The sequence below is a fragment of the Phyllobates terribilis genome, unplaced genomic scaffold (assembly GCF_046119375.1).
Source record: "Phyllobates terribilis strain yellow unplaced genomic scaffold, ASM4611937v1 Scaffold_115__1_contigs__length_5345438, whole genome shotgun sequence".
NCBI lineage: Eukaryota > Metazoa > Chordata > Amphibia > Anura > Dendrobatidae > Phyllobates > Phyllobates terribilis.
The window spans coordinates 1,971,357-1,989,869 of NW_027362875.1; the positions used below are offsets into that span (position 1 = coordinate 1,971,357).

General features: G+C 47.7%; 2 protein-coding genes across 2 annotated transcripts in view; one reads left to right on the top strand and one right to left on the bottom strand.

Annotated features, from left to right (window-relative positions):
• The window catches only part of LOC141201430 (uncharacterized), a 74,865-nt gene extending 62,727 nt beyond the window's left edge, over nt 1–12,138 (bottom strand). The window contains exons 1-4 of the mRNA XM_073663418.1: nt 12,061–12,138; nt 11,752–11,931; nt 11,546–11,669; nt 11,365–11,462 (exon numbers count right to left, since the gene is read on the bottom strand). Coding sequence (XP_073519519.1) covers nt 11,365–11,462; nt 11,546–11,669; nt 11,752–11,931; nt 12,061–12,138 — 480 coding nt within the window. The remainder of the gene's footprint in view (nt 1–11,364; nt 11,463–11,545; nt 11,670–11,751; nt 11,932–12,060) is intronic.
• The window catches only part of LOC141201399 (uncharacterized), a 259,824-nt gene that overhangs the window by 147,616 nt on the left and 93,695 nt on the right, over nt 1–18,513 (top strand). The window lies entirely within an intron of this gene.

Sequence of the window (18,513 nt, forward strand, 5' to 3'; positions counted from 1 at the left end):
ATTTTCCCAGGAAGTCCTCTAATGCAGCTTTTTCCATAAGCAATGGCAGCCCGTCCGACATCAGCTCACACTTCTCAGTGGTGCTTAGTCACACAGAAAGATCTTTCTTTATGCCTTGAATTTCATGACTACAGAGTTGGGCAATGGCCTGATCTGCAATGCGTTTTGAGAAATAATGTGCATCAGCAAAGCCATGATTTAGACTACTGAAGGTCATCATTAAGCGAAACTCATACAGCTTTCTCACAGACTGAAAGGGGAGTATCAAGACTTCCAAGACAGCCAAGACTTCCCTGTCCTCACCAAGAGAATGACTGTCCATGTTCTCCTCCTCATTATTACCCAATCCACGTTGAGATGAGACGAGAGTGGGCTTTGCTCTGCCTGTAATGCCTCCTCTTTAATTGTGAGCAGCGGGCGTTTTGGTAGACAGAGAAGCGGGATGGTGATGCTAATTATGGCATCATCGGCGCTCAACATCTTAGTGGAATCCTCAAAGTTTTGGAGGATGCCACAGATGTCAGACATCCATGCCCACTCATCAGCTGTTATGTGTGGAGGTTGACCTGAATTCCAACGGGCATGTTGAAGCTGGTACTCAACAACTGCCCTCTGCTGCTCACAAATCCTTCCCAGCATCTGCAATGCTGATTTCCAACATGTGGTCACATCGAACACCAGTCAGTGAGCTGGAAGCTGCAAACACTGCTGAAGCACTGCCAGGGTGGCGGAAGCTGTAGTTGACTTTCTGAAATGGACACACGCGGCGTACTTTCACAAGCAGCTCTGGCAGATCTGGGTAGGTTTTGAGAAACCGCTGAACTACTAAGTTGAGAACATTTAGTGTTTGCTCATCACTAATGTGTACCCCTGTAAGGAGAACAATATCAGTAGCAAAGAATTAATTTCAATAGAGTATAACGATTAAAATGGGGACCGACACCTCTTCCACTACAGCCAACCCAGCAGATGGAGACCCAACCAGGAGTGGTCACATTTCCCTACATTAAGGCCTGACACCACCAAAATGGTATCAATTCCAGTAGAGTAGAAGTAGTATAATGGGGATCGACAACTCTTCCACTAAAGCCACTCCAGCAGATGGTGACCCAATCAGTAGTGTTCACATTTAAAAAAATTAGGGCCTAGCACCAACAAAGTGGCATCAATTTCACTAGAGTAGAAGTAATATAATGGGGACCAAAACCGCTGAACCACTAAGTTGAGCACATTTGTGTTCGCTCATCACTAATGTGGAGAACAATATCAGTGTAGCATCGGCGTCTCTGCCCTCTGCCAGGCAGAGACGCCGTCCCCCTTACCGGCGCGCTCCTGCCCCGGCATCTTCTGGCTCCCCTGCTGCTGCCGGCGCTCGCAGCTTCCCGGGCACCGTGCTTAGGGCGCGCGCGCTCCCTCCCTCTTAAAGTGGCCGCGCGCGCCGTCCTAAGGAGTCCCCGGCCAATGGCCGGAGGACTTCTCATATATAAGGCACCTTCTCCAAAATGGAGGTGCCCGTGTAAGGTTGTTGCTCTGTGTATTAAACTTTGCTTCATCCCTCAGGTCCCGCTGCCAGTCTGACTACCAGTCCAGTCCGCCAGTCTGACTACCAGTTCAGTCCGCCAGCCTGACTACCAGTCCAGCCCGACAGTCTGCTTCCAGTCCAGTCCGCCAGTCTGTCTATGGGCTTGGCCAGTCCGCCTATCCGGAGCCTTTACCTGCTACCTGTCTCTGCCAGCCGGAACACACTCCAGCCCGACAGTCTGCCTACGGTCCAACCCGCCAGTCTGTCTATGGGTTCGGCCAGTCTGCCTACTCGAAGACCTTACCAGTAACCTGTCTGTTAATCTTCTTTACGTGCCTTCCTGAAGGAATGGCAAGATCCCGCCTCCCTCTTTTTATATATCCCCCCCTCTAGCCTCCTTAAGCCAGCCCACCCGAGCATTCTTCCCAATCCCGAGCCCCGCTTTATTCAAAATATTCCTAGCCCACCTCCTGGCCCATCCCGGTCATGTGAGGCCTCCATCCAGCTTTGCTTGCCTCCTGCCCCCTCCTTGACCACATACGGCCAATCCGGCTTCCTCTTAAAATTAACCCTTTTTCCTCCCAAATAAAAACACTGCTACTTTAATTTGGATAATTTTGGCTACAGCGGCCATTTTATTAACAAACAACATAAAAATATTTAACAGTGTTATAAAACAAATAAATATGAGGGGAGGGTTCTTGGAGCTAATAGATCTGGCATGAATAAAACTAAAACTCAAACCACCATGTTACCCTCACGCGTGCACCACCAGCTCAAGGGCACCAAACTTCCACCTTTCTTGAAAGATTATCCACCGAAAAAGCTCCCAGGGTAAAACCCCGTCCAGAGCCCAAAACAAATGCCAGATCCCCCCATTCCATTTAAAAGTGCCTGTGATTGTACCAAAATCATTCCACCGTCAATTCGTTTACCCAACTCCAAGAACCCCACCCCCCACCAACCACGAACAGCCCTGACACCTTAGGCTCGTGAGTGCCCCAAAACCACCAAAGCCCTCTCAATCCCTTACTGGATAGCCAGGGCCCAAAGATCAATACCGATGTCATTCAAGTGAACGCCATCTTCTAACCAAAAGTTTCCAACTCCTTCCTCAAGCTCATAGTGTCTCACACTAACCCCCCCCCGTTTCTGGATACAAAACTAGATACCGCCCTGTTCAATTTTATCCGCGCCCTGTTAATCCCCTTCACAGACCTAGCCTCCCTCCATTTTAATCTTGGCACAATATCTGACCAAACTGTCAATACTTCCGGAAAAGACGTCCACAACCTAAGAAAATCAAAGCGAATGTCTCTTATCAATTCTCTAACAGGCCTTGCCCCCAAATCATTCCCTCCCAAGTGCACCACAAAAATATCAGGTGTACGATCCAACCGCTACGCCTTGTGGAATTCTGGAAGAAACCTCCTCAAAATCATTCTCCTAAAAACTAACCACCGAACCACTACCTGTTGGCGGCCAAAACCCAGCTGCCTACCGTCATGTCTCACGTCAGCTCGTAACGCCCCCCAGTGCACGAACGAATGACCAAGAATCCTTGCTAACAAGGGAACGCCACCTGTAACAACAACAACAATTAAAAGAAATAATAACACACCGCTCTATGAATGCCTACCTACGAACATAAGACAAATACCGAAAAGAACTCCACCTTCCAATCCGCTTAATCACCTCGGTACCTAATCCCAACTTATCAGCCTCGGACGCCTCCCCGATTCTGAAAGAATGTGAACCAAACACTTCCGGACTAAGTCCCAATTCCTGAATTCCTTTTTTGAAAACCGCTATAAATTGAAAGCGCGATAAAAACTCACCACTTTCATGACATAACAGCGGACCAACTCTACCTGACCATACTTGCCAAAAATCTGCTAAACACTTTCTTGGGCACATCAAAGACCCGTTCACCGCACCCAAGACCACACGCCTTCCTCTGCCCAGTTGATGAGTCTTCGCACGCCTGATCCAAAATTCAATGCCCCCTTCCCAACAACTCATATCTTCAGCCAACAAACCTCCCACTTTGTTTTTACTAGGAGCCACCAACTCTCCTACTCTCAAAGCCCCAAAAAATGCCAGCGAAAATGCTAGCCGAAACAGTATTTCTTCTAAACTGGAATGACAAATACTATCCAGGGCCAGGCCTAACCTTTCCAACATACTGAAGGACAGTGGTCTACGCTTATCCAAAATCCTAACACCCCTCCTAAGACCCCTTAATGCCTGCCTAACCAAAAAGGATTTTGTCACATCAGTAACGCCTTGCAACTTAAAACCAAAAGCCAACCGTGCAACTAATTTGCTAACCCTCCGACCATCCGATATCCGCTGTCCTACCGACCAAAGACAACACCGCAAACATTCTATCGTCATCACGCTCGACCGGGCCCATTGCGACAACCAGCTAAGCCATACTCGCCATGCTCCTTCATATGATGACCAAGTATGCGCGGTAATGGACTACCGTATCAACCGACCTGCTCGTCTATAACCAGCTGCCATAGATGCGAAGGGCATTTCTGTCCCACGTTCACTGCCTCCGGCGCCAATGCCCGAAAACGATCCCACTGCAAACGAGACAAAGAATCTGCAATAGAATTCTGCACACCTGGAACATGGACCGCTGTAATCCAGGCATTCAACTCAAGACAACGAAGAACCAACTCCGTCACCAGCTTAATAACCGGAGGAGATGATGCAGACAGACTATTAAATACTGACACCACTCCCATATTGTCACAATGGAAACGCACTCTCCTATTTGCAAAACTCTCCCCCCAAATTGAAACTGCTACAATAATAGGAAATAATTCCAACAGAACTAGGTTCTTCATAAAGCCCTTCTCTATCCATGACTTAGGCCATTCACCAACGCTCCACTGACCGTTACAATATGCCCCGTAACCGACGCCACCAGAAGTGTCTGTATAAATCTCACAGTCAAAACTGCTGAGAAACTCATGCTGAATTAGAGACCTACTATTATAATTCTCCAAAAATGACTTCCAAACTCTCAAATCTTCCTTCAGTTCCTTGTTTAATGGGATGAAATGGTGGGAGGCCCTTGACCCAGCTGTTGCCTGTGACAATCTACGGCAAAAAATCCTGCCAATGGGCATAATTCTGCACGCAAAATTCAGTCTACCTAACAGTGACTGCAACTCTTTTACGTAAAGTCACCTTGTGCAACCTTTCAGCTCTGACCACCTCTTGCCCCAGGAGACTCAGTTTATCCTCTGGCAAGGGACATTCCATCCTAACCGAATCAATTAAAATCCCTAAAAAACGTATAACTGTGCAGGGACCTTCCGTCTTCTCCTTCGCTAAAGGAACGCCAAACTGCTCTGCTACCCAAACCATTGTTGCCAACAAATTCCTACATACAAGCGACTCCGGAGGGCCGATAAACAAAAAATCATCCAAGTAATGAATGACCGACTGTACAGAAGCCACTTCTTTTACCGCCCATTCCAAAAAGGTGCTAAAAGTCCCAAACAAAGAACAGGAAATTACGCAGCCCATCGGCAAACATCGATCCACGAAATACTCGCCATTCCAAAAACAACCTAACAACACAATACTATCTGGGTGCACAGGCAGCAACCGAAAAGCCGACTCTATCTGTCTTAGCTAAACACGACCCAGGCCCATATCTCTTGACCCACTGCAGCGCAGCATCAAATGACATATACTCCACTGAACATAACTCTTGCGCAATACCGTCATTAACCGAAAACCTTTTGGATAAGACAAATGTTGGATCAACCGAAACTTATTGGGTTCCTTCTTAGGTACCACCCCCAACGGAGAAATAACTACGTCATCCCGTGGTAAACTCTGAAAAGGACCGGCCATCCTTCCCAGTTCCACCTCCTTCCTCAACTTCTCGCTAACCACTCCCGGGTAAAGAGACGCCGACCTCAAATTTTTAACAGAAAAAAGAACTGTATGACTGGGTGGCGGAATCCTAAAACCCTCCAAAAAACCTTCAAAAATAACAGCGGTCTTCAACCTATCTGGGTACCTTTAGAAAGGGGGCCATCACGTGAGGTCTCACTGGAGTCACCCCCTTGATCGGAACCCACTGAAGACTTCCCTTTTCTTTTTTTAAAGCATTTTGATGCCCCATGCGAGCCACCGTTGCAATGGGAGTACACTGTCTTCTCTTTAGAACTCTGTGCCCCTTGGTTGCTTCCTCCATGACCCACTGCTTGTTCCCCACTATTGCCGCTCCCGTGAAAGGACTGCCCATACCTCGCTGGAGCCATAACCTTTAGCCACAGCCCTATGTCCTTTTGGTCCCACCTAATCTCAGGCCGTACCGCCTTCCTTTACCGAAACTGCTCATCGTATCTTAACCACGTCTGCCCAACATAAATACGATGTGCCTCCCCAATAGAGTCCTGATAGCAAAAAAGGCCCGAGCAATTTTCTGGTGCCTTTTCTCCAATGACACTAGCCAGTATCGCAAAGGCTTGCAGCCAGTTTACGAATGTCTGAGGAATCAGCCTACACCTCCGCTTCTCCTCCTCTTCTTTTTTACTATCATCCTTCTTCCCCTTATCCAAATTAAACTTCTCCAGAGGGAGAAGTGAAAAAATTTCCACGTATTCATCCTTCCAAATATTTTCTTTTACCTCCTTCTTCAAGTGTGCCCCCAACGGACCCTCAAAGCACACATAAACCTCCCCTTTCGCTCGATCGTCAAGTTTAACGGCCTCACCTTTCTCATTTTCCGTCTGCACGGACACACACACACCCGAGGATGCACCATCCGACCCCGCCACTGCCATGCTCACCTCCCCACCAACCCGTGGCGTGACCGACTGCCCAGGAACCCAAACCCCTGCGGGAGAAACCCCTGCCCCAAATGCTGACCTACCATCCAACCTTGCCAAAACATCCGACAAGCCAGTTAAAACATCTCTAAGCCCAGGTATGACTGTCCCAGCTACCCCGGTAACGTTGCTCCTGCTAGGCCCGCTAAATTGACTACCCTCCATTCCAAAAGACATTAAACCACCCGGTAACAGACCAGACATAGTAGCATACTCACCGAGCTGCGCAGGTGCTGTGTCCCCTCCAGCCGTAAGTCCCGACTCCCGCCGATCAGTTTCACCAACGCCGTCTTTGCCAAAATCAGACTCTTCCGACTCACGATCCTGTTCCAGGCCCACGCCCCTGGCCTCCTCGTCACCAGGGGGGACCCGAACAGAACCTGCAGCGCCCTCGTCACCATAAGCTGCCGGTCGCCTCGATGCTCCTCTCTGTAACATACCTGGCGGCGTCCTTGCATAGTGGTCCATCTCCCACTGTGCAAGAGCGCGCACTTGATCTCCAATCCAGAATGTCTCTCTGGCTTCCCTCCATGCTGTCTGTTTGCTTCTGTTTCTGCTGCTTAAGGGCGGCGCCCGATCACTTCCTGCTTTTTGTACCTGCTGCAGGCACACCCCTTGTGCGTCCTCAGCCTATTGCTGTCTGTCACCTGGTATTTAAACCAGCTGCTCCAATTAACCCATGCCTGAGCATTGTGTTCTGTCAGTTGGCTTCTGGTCACTGATATGCCAGGTCCCGTTTATGTTTCCTGCCTTCGGTATCAGTTCCCGTGTCTGAACTGTGTCCTGTCTGTATTATCTTCTAGCCTGTTGTCTTCTGCCTATCCTGGAGGCTGTATTTCCAGGCCTGTGTGAACACGCTCCTGCCTGTTCATTCCGCCTTCTAGGGGCCGCATACCTAGACCCGCTCCTGTATCTTGCTGCTGTGTCTGTTCTTGTCTGAATACTCTCCTAGCCTGTTTTGTTTTTCTCTATGTCCGTACCTTCCCTTTTTCTGCAGAGTCTGAACTCGTACCTAACTCCTGCTCGTTGTCACTGTACTTCCGTTTGTGAGTTTGTGGTCCACTCGCTACTTCTCTGCAAGTACCCTGTGGGTATCTGGTTCTGCCTTTCCCTTCCTGTCTGTTCCTTGTGAACTGAGCCCTGTCCCCTCCGCTCTGCCTTGCTTGCCGCTTCGGCGGTTCTTGCTTGCTCAGCCCTGTCCACCGCGTCTGCGGTTTCGCTTTGCTCAGCCTTGTCCACCGCGTCTGCGGTTTCGCTTTGCTCAGCCCTGTCCACCACGTCTGCGGTTTCGCTTTGCTCAGCCCTGTCCACCGCGTCTGCGGTTTCGCTTTGCTCAGCCCTGTCCACCGCGTCTGCGGTTTCGCTTTGCTCAGCTTTGTCTACCGCGTATGCGGTTTTGCTCTGCTCAGCCTTGTCTACCGCGTCTGCGGTTTTGCTCTGCTCAGCCTTGTCTACCGCGTCTGCGGTTCTGCTCTGCTCTGCCTTGTCTACCGCGTCTGCGGTTCTGCTCTGCTCGGCCTTGACTACCGCATCTGCGATTTCGCTTTACTCTGTTTGTTTACCGCATCTGCAGCTCCGAATTTGTCTCCCAGTCTGTACTGGACCCTACCCAGCCTGCGCTCTAGTCTGTCTGTTCCTGTATTCCCTGGTGTGGGTCAACAGCTGTGTCCGGAGTCTGACCTGGAGTAGACCCTGGTCCCTCTGCTCGGTTCCTCCCTGGTGCACTGGCGTCGTATGCCGTCGTGCGACCTTGGTCGGATCGGGCAGATACTTAGTTACGCCCCTCCAGACACTCTCCGGTTCATGGCACAGTGGAACCACTAAACACGCACACGCCAGTCAGTCCGGGCGTGTGCATTACACTCTCCTTGTAGACCCGACAGATTGGAAGACCCAGACGGTCCAGTCTGGTCCGTAAAGCCAGGCAGCTCCTTGTTGTTTCCCGCCGCCCCACTCCGGATATCACGACCAGGCTGCGGATCCATGAAAACCTGCCGTCTGCCTGCTGACCGTCCTCGCACTGCATCAAGGCTGTTGCGACTAGCAGGCACCCCGACAGGAGCATCGCCAGGTGTACCTGCCGCAGAACTGCATCCTCTGTGCCGGCTCCTTGCTCCCACTGCCCTCTGTGCTGTTTTTTCAATATGCCTGCTACTCCCAGCAGGCGGCGCTAATGATGCGCCCAGTGTCCCAGTCGCAGGCAGAGCCTGCTGAGAAGGCACATTATCCCATGCGGTCCCGGCTCCGGCACGTGACCGCAATATAGGCCGCACTGCCGGTTCGGGCCCCAAATCCGGCGCGAGCGGCGCATGGTGTGCAGGGCCGGCTCCCCGTGTGGGCCCGCCTCTATTTTGAGGGTCCGATGTAGGCCGCACTTGAATGAGCCGCGCTCGCTGAGAAGGCCCAGCATCCTGCGCAGGCCCGCCGCGAGATCTTGAGCGCGATGTAGGCCGCACTTTCGGTGCGGCCTGGGCTTCCGGCGCGAGCAGCACTCGCGTTACTGCAGCACCACCAGGCCGGCTGGGCGGATTCCCGCCGGTGCGAGCCCAGCGGCGGGGGACCTCACCGCCGTGCTCACTTACCGCAGGGGCCCCGCAGCCTGCGCCTGGCGGGCGCGTTTTAATCTGGGGACAGTCTCTCTGGGGGCCACATCCTCCTGGCTCTTCTACCAGACCCTGCCGGTGCACCATCATCTCTGGCAGTCCCCAACAGATTCGACAGCTGGGACTGCAGCCACCCATCGCTCCTGGACTGCGCTGCCTCCCGCAGTTGATCAAAGAGGGCATCTACGGGCTCCATGAGGTAGGTGTCTTCTTTACGTGCCTTCCTGAAGGAATGGCAAGATCCCGCCTCCCTCTTTTTATATATCCCCCCCTCTAGCCTCCTTAAGCCGGCGCACCCGAGCATTCTTCCCAATCCCAAGCCCCACTTTATTCAAAATATTCCTAGCCCACCTCCTGGCCCATCCTGGTCATGTGGGGCCTCCATCCAGCTTTGCTTGCCTCCTGCCCCCTCCTTTCATGGGACAGCCAGCTGTGCTTATCTGTCAGGACACCACCAGCATTGCCGAAGACACGTTCTCAGAGAAAGCTGGCTGCCAGGTATAAAATCTCCAAGGCGTGACAGGCGAGCTCAGGCCACTCATCCATTTTTGAAGACCAAAATGTCAAAGGGTCCAAACCCTCCCTGATGATATTGATAGTGAGTTCTAGATACTCCTGCACCATCCTCTCCAGTCATTCACCACGTGTCAGACTTGTACTCTGTTGTGCTGGTGCATGAGCTGGTCTAACAAATGTGTGAAAGGACTCTCAGAAATTGCTTCTGCCAGTTACACTACTGCTGCTGCTAATATTTTGGCATTGACGAATTGACGTACTGGAGGTACGAAGTGTAGAGCTGCGATGGACACTGTGTGCCTCACTCCTGTCTTGGGAAAAACCTCTCATAAGGTTGTGTAAAAGCCTGTTTCGATACTCCAGCATTCGCGGGTCCCTTCCAGGGTGGAAAGCATCTGGAAAAATTTACTCTTATAATGTGGATCTAACAGAGTGGGAACCCAGTAGTCAGAATTATTTTGAGTCATAACTATACGGGGATCATGTTGCAGATAGTGCAACAAGAAGACACTCATGTCGGGCTCTTCCATGAGGTCCAAGTCCATGCTGTGTTTGTGGCTGGGTAACTCTGATGCTTGTTTCCACCGTCCCCTCCTGCCAAACATGAACAACAGAGAGGGGATGATTATCCTCTTCATCTTCTGAGTGTTGCTCGCCCATCACCTCTTCCTCCTCCATTTGCTCCTCGCCTCTTGCACTTTCACTAACAGTTTGTCTGGTATTACCAACTCCTCTCGATTGCAATAATCCACCCTCCCTTGGCACCCTGAGATGTCCCCTACTGTATCACGTTAGTAACAGAAGAAAGTATTTTTTTAGTGTGGATGACGCCTATATAACATAGCAGATATGCTCCAAGATATTTCAAACTCCAATCTAACCTGCTATATCACGTTAGTCACGTTTTTTTTTACTCTTGTTAGCAATAGAAAAAATAGATTTTTTTTTACTGTGCATAAAGCTGAATTTCACCACAACAAAATAACAAGGTGGGCTACTATAGCTTGCTGTATCACATTAGCAAATTAAAAAATATATTTTTGTACTCTGCTCTCAGAAGCTCTGCATACAGCTGAATTTCAACCCCACAAAATGACAAGGTGGGCTAGTAGGACTTGCTGTATCACATTAGCAAGTGAAAAAATAGATTTTTTAAGGGATACTCGTTCCTGGCGCACAACAGAAGCAGTGCACAACAGAGTTCTATGACATGGGCCCTGCTGTCTTTGTCTGAACCTCAGTAATGGCACAAGAAAAAAAACTCTGCTGGAAGGTCGACTTCACAGACACACAGGACACTAGTTATCTAAACTATCTGACTTACAAGCAACCGCCTATCTACCTAGCTAAAATCTCTCAGTATGCAGGAGATGTGTCTAGCAGCAGCATTTGTGACTTTTTATAATTAGAAACTGGCGCTGACACAACATGTCTGCTCTTTATATAGAGGGGACATGTGATTTCAGCAACCAATGGCACAAGCCCTTGTGTCTGGACAGAGTGGATGATTCCTGCGCCCTCATTGGCTAGCCGCAATTTGCACACAAAGTTAGGGAAGGGGGGGAATTACAAGCACGGCGCTCCTCTCAGCTCTCCCCAGCCCCTTCCTTCATCAAACACGTCCCCCCGTTCATCATACACCACCACTATGCTAGCCAAAGTGTTAAAAACACTTTAGTTGCAACGCAATAATTTTCCCGCACTTTTTCACCGGATGTTACAGATTTTTGCAGATTTTAAGAAAAAATGCTCGTGTTTCCGATCACGAATCCGATTGTGCCATATTCGTGCTGAATTTAACATTTGCGATCATTTTTCGAATATATTCGCTCATCACTCATGACACCTTCTCTCCATCTACCTGATGATCCTGAGGAACATTGGGATCTTCTTGTTTACAGTCCTGTGGAAGAAGAGGAGGGGGACATCTCTCTGGTGTTGTCCTCTTACTGGATAGATCTGGAGGAAACACATACAGGGACTGAATTCATTCTTTACATACAGATAATTATAGGCCGTGTGTATTTAGTCCTGTCTATTACCTGGCGATGTGAGCGGCTGGGGAACCTCCATCATGACGTCCTTGTACAGATCTTTGTGTCCTTCTAAATACTCCCACTCCTCCATGGAGAAATAGACAGCGACATCCTGACACCTTATAGGAACCTGACACATACAATGATATCGTCATCCTCCAATCCCTTCATAGTGTTACTGAATAATGTCCCAGCATTCCCAGCAGTGTCACCTCTCCAGTCAGCAGCTCAATCATCTTGTAGGTGAGTTCTAGAATCTTCTGGTCATTGATGTCCTCATGTATCAGGGGGTGAGGTGGAGGCCCGGTGATTGGACTCAGGGGTCTTTCCCATCCCTCAGACACAGGGTCCTGACAGCGCCCACTAGAGCTCTTCTTCACTACTGTGTAATCCTGGTTATGGAGAGACACATTAATAAATCTCCCTCCAGACATTTCCAGAGTCCTCACCTCTCCAGTTCTGTCCATCTGTTATTCCCATAGATAAGAATGATGTAATGTGACGTCATCAGAATCTCTCACCTCTCCAGTAAGACGGAAGAGGATCTCTAGGGTGAGGTGTAATATCCTCTCCGCCATCTTGTCTCTGTCCATATCCATTTTGATGGGTAAATCAGGAAAATTCTCTTATATAGAAGATCTTCACTGAGAGGATCCGATATTGTAGAGACCTGAATGAGAAGATGATGAGCCTATGTAACATCATAAAAATCCTGTTTAATAATACAATTACTGGAGATACAGTGTAATAAGGGAAACATATGAGATTATTTTACAGTATTTAGTTTTCTTCTTTACATCTAGTAATAAAACCTATACATTTTAGGCCACAGACAACAAGCAGTTTCTTCCTTGGAGTCTGTAGCTGAACACGTTTCTCAAAGACTCATCTTCCATAAAGCTAATTCTCGTCTCATTTACCGACACTGGAATTGGCAATAGCAATACTGCAGGAGGTAATCTTCATCTTCTACTACGGCTCTAGAAACACATTTGGCCAGAGTCTGTCACTGACTACATCACCACCGGCCACCTATATGTCTCCCGTCTTTCCTGGTCTGTAATCTTCTATCACGTTAGATCTCATGTCTGATTCACACACAGAAGTTTAAGGCTTTTATAAAAGCTTGTTTGTAAGAACACCAAGACGGAGTTATTTGATGCTAATGTCTCCATGTACAGTGTTTTATAGGGTTTATTTTTGCCCTTAGGCTTTCCTATATTACAAGAAAAACACCAGAAAAAAAGCAGATATTAAAAGGATTCAAAAGAAAATTGGCATTAACAATTCTTGTAAAAAGAAAAAAAACATGCAAAACTCATAAGACATGTTTTGTTATTTTTTTTAACAAGTTAAACATTTGTTTTAAAAAATAACTCTTTTGGGCACTACAACATAGATGAACACCACAAGGATGGCACAGGTGTGGCGGCAACAAAACCTTGACAGTTTAACCACTTGCTGCTGTCAAAAGCAAACATGGCATTTAAGAAGGTTTGACCGAGTTCGGCTCAATGTCCCTCCTCCCCAAAAAACTCGAACGTATGGGGCTGCCTAGTTCCTACAATACTTAAATGCCTAATAATAGTGTCTGGGCCTGCAATGTACGAAAGTCTATTAGGCCGGGCCAGAGGCAACGTCCAATAAGTTACCTTTTAACGCCCCCATACACATTAGACTAAAGTTGCATGAAAGCACCGATTTCAGGGGGGTTTAGTCAACTATATAATTTATTTGGGGGGCCTCCCGACAGATGATGTCAGGGCAGAAAAGGATCTGGCATCCTGAATTTCAGAGGCTGATCCGTTTGTTCTTCCTGTAGATAATCCTCCGATAGAGGAGTCTGGAGGCGACTCTCATACAGATCACAGGAAAGCTGGAATATTTGTGTGTATGGGGGAGTCAGGAGAGATAGCCGTCTGCCAAATGACCGTTCAGCCAACACTTATCTCATGTGTACGGGGCCGTTAGTATTACACTGACAGGCAGTGATAATACACGGCACTACAGTAGTACAGTGCATTATCTGAGCAATCAGAGGCTTGTATGTTGTATAATCGCACTAATGAGAGTTGTTAGAAAAAGTTTAAAAAAACATTTAAAGTGAAAAAAAAAATTATCATAGTTTTAGCAACAAGAAATATCCTTCACTAAAGGGAAAACAGAGTCACTGCACAATGTTAGTTAAGTCAAGTCCATAACAACTTTATTATACTCTATTTTCCTATACACAGTGACGTAGATAGAAATCACAGGCCCCACAGCAAGAGCTGTAATTGGGCCCCCCAACATCAAAAGGAAAGAAAAATATATATATATATATTACGGAGTCATATCTCCTGACTCTGCAGACCGCATACTGCCATTGTACTTGTCAGAAACAGACCGGATGGTATGGAGATGAATGAGGGAGACCAAAGTCCGAAAATAAACTTTACTTAACAAGAACTTGACGATAAGTACATATACCAGATAGCAGGCACAACACTTTACGAATGCTTCTTCTGTATTATGCCAAGTCAGGAACTTTTCGGGTACATGTGGTGGCACATAACTTTTGTTGCCAACTATAACAGTCTAGCAAACCATTATGAGAAGACCAAACATCTCCTGTGGGGACCATATGGGTCGAGATGTGTCGCTACAGCCCCTCAGAGCTATTCTCTTAATTAGGCCTCCTTGCCTTCTGCTCCCCCTGGTTAAAGCTCTGTTCCATTTAAGTAGGCCTCCTGGCCTGAGCTAAGGACCTTGTCCTGCTCTTTATCTCCTCTATACTCCCTGCCTGGAATCCGGATTCCCACTGCCATTATATCTTTCCTTTCCTTCAGAACGTACTATCTGATGTCCCACTGGCACACAACACCATATCAATTCAAGTCTGCAGCCACATAGACCAAAGGTCTGTATTTCTCACTTACTTATCCCTATCTGACTCATTTCTCCTGTGTGCCCTTGTAGGTCAGACTGAGGGCTTCCACACAGTATGATGGTCAGCACAGACCCCACACAGTATTATGGCTACCACAGACCAAAATAAAGAAAAAGGGAATCTAACAGCCCTAATTAGAATACCAAATAATTAATATAACAGTATAAGTATAAACCTTTCAATACCAAACTGAGGCTTGGATAGAGTGCACAGATCAGCATAGACTCCATAGACTTAATACACTTATTTCTATCTTGTGTTTTGCGCCACTGAAGAACTCCCCACATCCCGCTGATACTTTCATTATATGGGCTACACTTGGCCTTTTACTGCTACTATAGTTTGGTACTGAAAGGATTTTTATGCGGGTGGTGAGAGGTATTACGCAACAAACTGGTGGGCTCATACATATATAAACACATAAGTACTACATTGCGTACGGAAAGTATTCAGACCCCTTTACATTTTTCACTCTTTGTTTCATTGCAGCCATTTGGTAAATTTTAAAAAGTTCATTTTTTTTCTCATTAAAGTACACTCTGCACCCCAACTTGACTGAAAGAAAACAGAAATTCAGAAATTTTTGCAAATTTATTAAAAAAGAAAAACTGAAATATCACAAGGTCATAAGTATTCAGACCTTCTGCTCAGTATTGAGTAGAAGCCCCCTTTTGAGCTAGTGCAGCCATGAGTCTTCTTGGGAATGATGCAACAAGTTTTTGACACCTGGATTTGGGGATCCTCTGCCATTCTTCCTTGCAGATCCTCTCCAGTTCCGTCAGGTTGCATGGTGAACGTTGGTGGACAGCCATTTTCAAGTCTCTCCAAAGATGCTCAATTGGGTTTAGGTCAGGGCTCTGGCTGGGCCAGTCAAGAATGGTCACAGAGTTGTTCTGAAGCCACTCCTTTGTTATTTTCGCTGTGTGCTTAGGGTCATGGTCTTGTTGGAAGGTGAACCTTTGGCCAAGTCTGAGGTCCAGAGCACTCTGGAAAAGGTTTCCATCCAGGATATCTCTGTACTTGGCCGCATTCATGTTTCCTTCAATTGCAACCAGTCGTCCTGTCCCTGCACCTGAAAAACACCCCCATAGCATGATGCTGCCACCACCATATTTCACAGTTGGGATTGTATTAGGCAGGTGATGAGCAGTGCCTGGTTTTCTCCTCACATACAGCTTAGAATTATCACCAAAAAGTTCTATCTTTGTCTCATCAGAGCAGAGAATCTTATTTCTCATAGTCTGGGAGTCCTTCATATGTTTTGAGCAAACTCTATGTGGGCTTTCATGTCTTGCACTAATGAAAGGCTTCCGTTGGGCCACTCTGCCATAAAGGCCCGACTGGTGGAGCGCTGCAGTGATAGTTGACTTTGTGGAACTTTCTCCCATCTCCCTACTGCATCTCTGGAGCTCAGCCACAGTGATCTTGAGGTTCTTCTTTACCTCTCTCACCATGGCTCTTCTCCCACGATTGCTCAGTTTCGCTGGATGGCCAGGTCTAGAAAGACTTCTGGTGGTCCCAAACTTCTTCCATTTAAGGATTATGGAGGCCACTGTGCTCTTAGGAATCTCGAGTAATGCAGAAATTCTTTTGTAACCTTGGCCAGATCTGTGCCTTGCCACAATTCTGTCTCTGAGCTCCTTGGGCAGTTCCTTTGCGCTCATGATTCTCATTTGGTCTGACATGCACTGTGAGCTGTGAGGTCTTATATAGACAGGTGTGTGCCTTTCCAAATCAAGTCCTATAAGTTTAATTAAACACAGCTGGACTCCAATGAAGGAGTAGAACCATCTCAAGGGGGATCAGAAGGAAATGGACAGCATGTGACTTAAATATGAGTGTCTGAGCAAAGGGTCTGAATACTTATGACCACGTGATATTTCAGGGTTTTTTTTAATAAATTTGCAAAAATGTCTACATTTCTGTTCTTTTTCAGTCAAGATGGGGTGCAGAGTGGACTTTAATGAGAAAAAAAATGAACATTTTAGAATTTATCAAATGGCTGCAATGAAACAAAGAGTGAAAAATTTAAAGGGATCGGAATACTTTCCGTACTCAGAGCCCTGACCTAAATCCAATTGAGCATCTCTGGAGAGACCTGAAAATGGCTGTCCACCAACGTTTACCATTCATCCTGACGGAACTGGAGAGGATCTGCAAGGAAGAATGGCAGAGGATCCCCAAATGCAAAAACTTGTTGCATTATTCCCTAGAAGACTCATGGCTGTACTAGCTAAAAAGGGGGCTTCTACTCCATACTGAGCAAAGGGTCTCAATACTTATGACCATGTGAAATTTCAGTTTTTATTTTTTAATAAATTTGCAAAAATTTCTACATTTCTATTTTTTTTCAGTCAAGATGGGGTGCAGAGTGTACTCTAATGAGAAAAAAATGAACTTTTTATAATTTACCAAATGGCTGCAATGAAACAAAGAGTGAAAAATTTAAAGGGGTCTGAATACTTTCCGTACCCATTGTAGATAGATAGATAGATAGATAGATAGATAGATAGATAGATAGTGTGGAGACACGAGGGTCAGTGGGTGGTCTCGTCCATCTTTAAAAAACCATATTGACCAGGGCGCACCCCACTGAACGCCCGCTCTCCTTTCCTGTGGGCAGGACACTTCTCAGACCAGACAGGGTGAGGGTAACACAGTGTGGCAATAATTTATTGCCCCAACACCAGCCGGTCACATACAGTACAGCCCCAGCAAGTACATGAGATGGTGCACATGACATAGTCTCACCTTTCCGCTGGCTCTGAGCAGCTGTGACTTCGGGGCATCCAGGAGCGACTACCCCAACTTTTGGCTGGCAACCACAGAGAGGAGGTAGCGGCAAGCTTGGGAAGCTGAGCGAGTGCAGTGAAGTACTTGGCCAGGTGACCTGATTGTCCCAACCTGGATTCTCCAGTGTTTTTGAGGGTTCAGCGATGGTCAGTGGAGCAGATCTGTGTTCCACCAGCTGGTCGGTGGCTTGCTGTAGGGTGTGTGGAAAAAGAGGCAGATCCTACTTTTCTAGGTCACAGCTCTTATTCAGGTATTTTCCCACAGGATTGGGAGAAGGTCTTCTCTCCTTGTCCCAGTGTTCATAGTTTGTTCTTCAATATTTGCAGAACAAACTTGAATGCACTAATACAATAGGTAGACAGCAAAACTAACAATAATCAATGGGTCAGTTAGCATGTGGCTTTGTTCCTCAAGGACAGCAGGGCAATAAGCTGTAGGGGGCGATATAATCTATACAAGAAGAAGAAATGCTGTGTCGTCACAGAGAGATACATATAAACTAGCTATTGAGCCCGTTCTACGCCCGGGTGGCAAGCATTTTTATTGGTATATGGTCTCCCATGCTGGTATTTGTACTGCCCCCATCCTCGTATTTGTGCTGCCCCCATCCTCGTATTTGTGCTGCCCCCATCCCTATCCTGGTATGCATGGCACCCCTCATCCGTATCCTGGTATGCATGGCACCCCTCACGACCAATCCTGGTTTGCATAGCACCCCTCACCCCCAATCTTGGCATGCATGGCACCTCTCACCACTAATCCTGGTATGCATGGCACCCTCATCCCTATCCTGGCATGCATGGCACGCCTCATCCTTATCCTGGTATGCATTGCACCCCTCACCCCCAATCCTGGCATGCATTGCGCCCCTTATCCTGGTATGCATGGCTCCCTCATCCCTATCCTGGTATGCATGGCACGCCTCATCCTTATCCTGGTATGCATGGCACCCCTCATCCCCAATCCTGGTATGCATGGCACCCCTCATCCCCAATCCTGGTATGCAGGGCACCTCCCATCCCCAATCCTGGTATGCATGACGCCCCTCATTTCAAATCTGGTATACATGGCACCCCTCATCCCAATCCTGGTATGCATGGCACCCCATCCCTCATCCTGGTATGCATGGTACCCCTCATCCCTATCCTGGTATGCATGGCACGCCTCATCCTTATCCTGGTATGCATGGCACCCCTCATCCCCAATCCTGGTATGCATGGCACCCCTCATCCCCAATCCTGGTATGCATGGC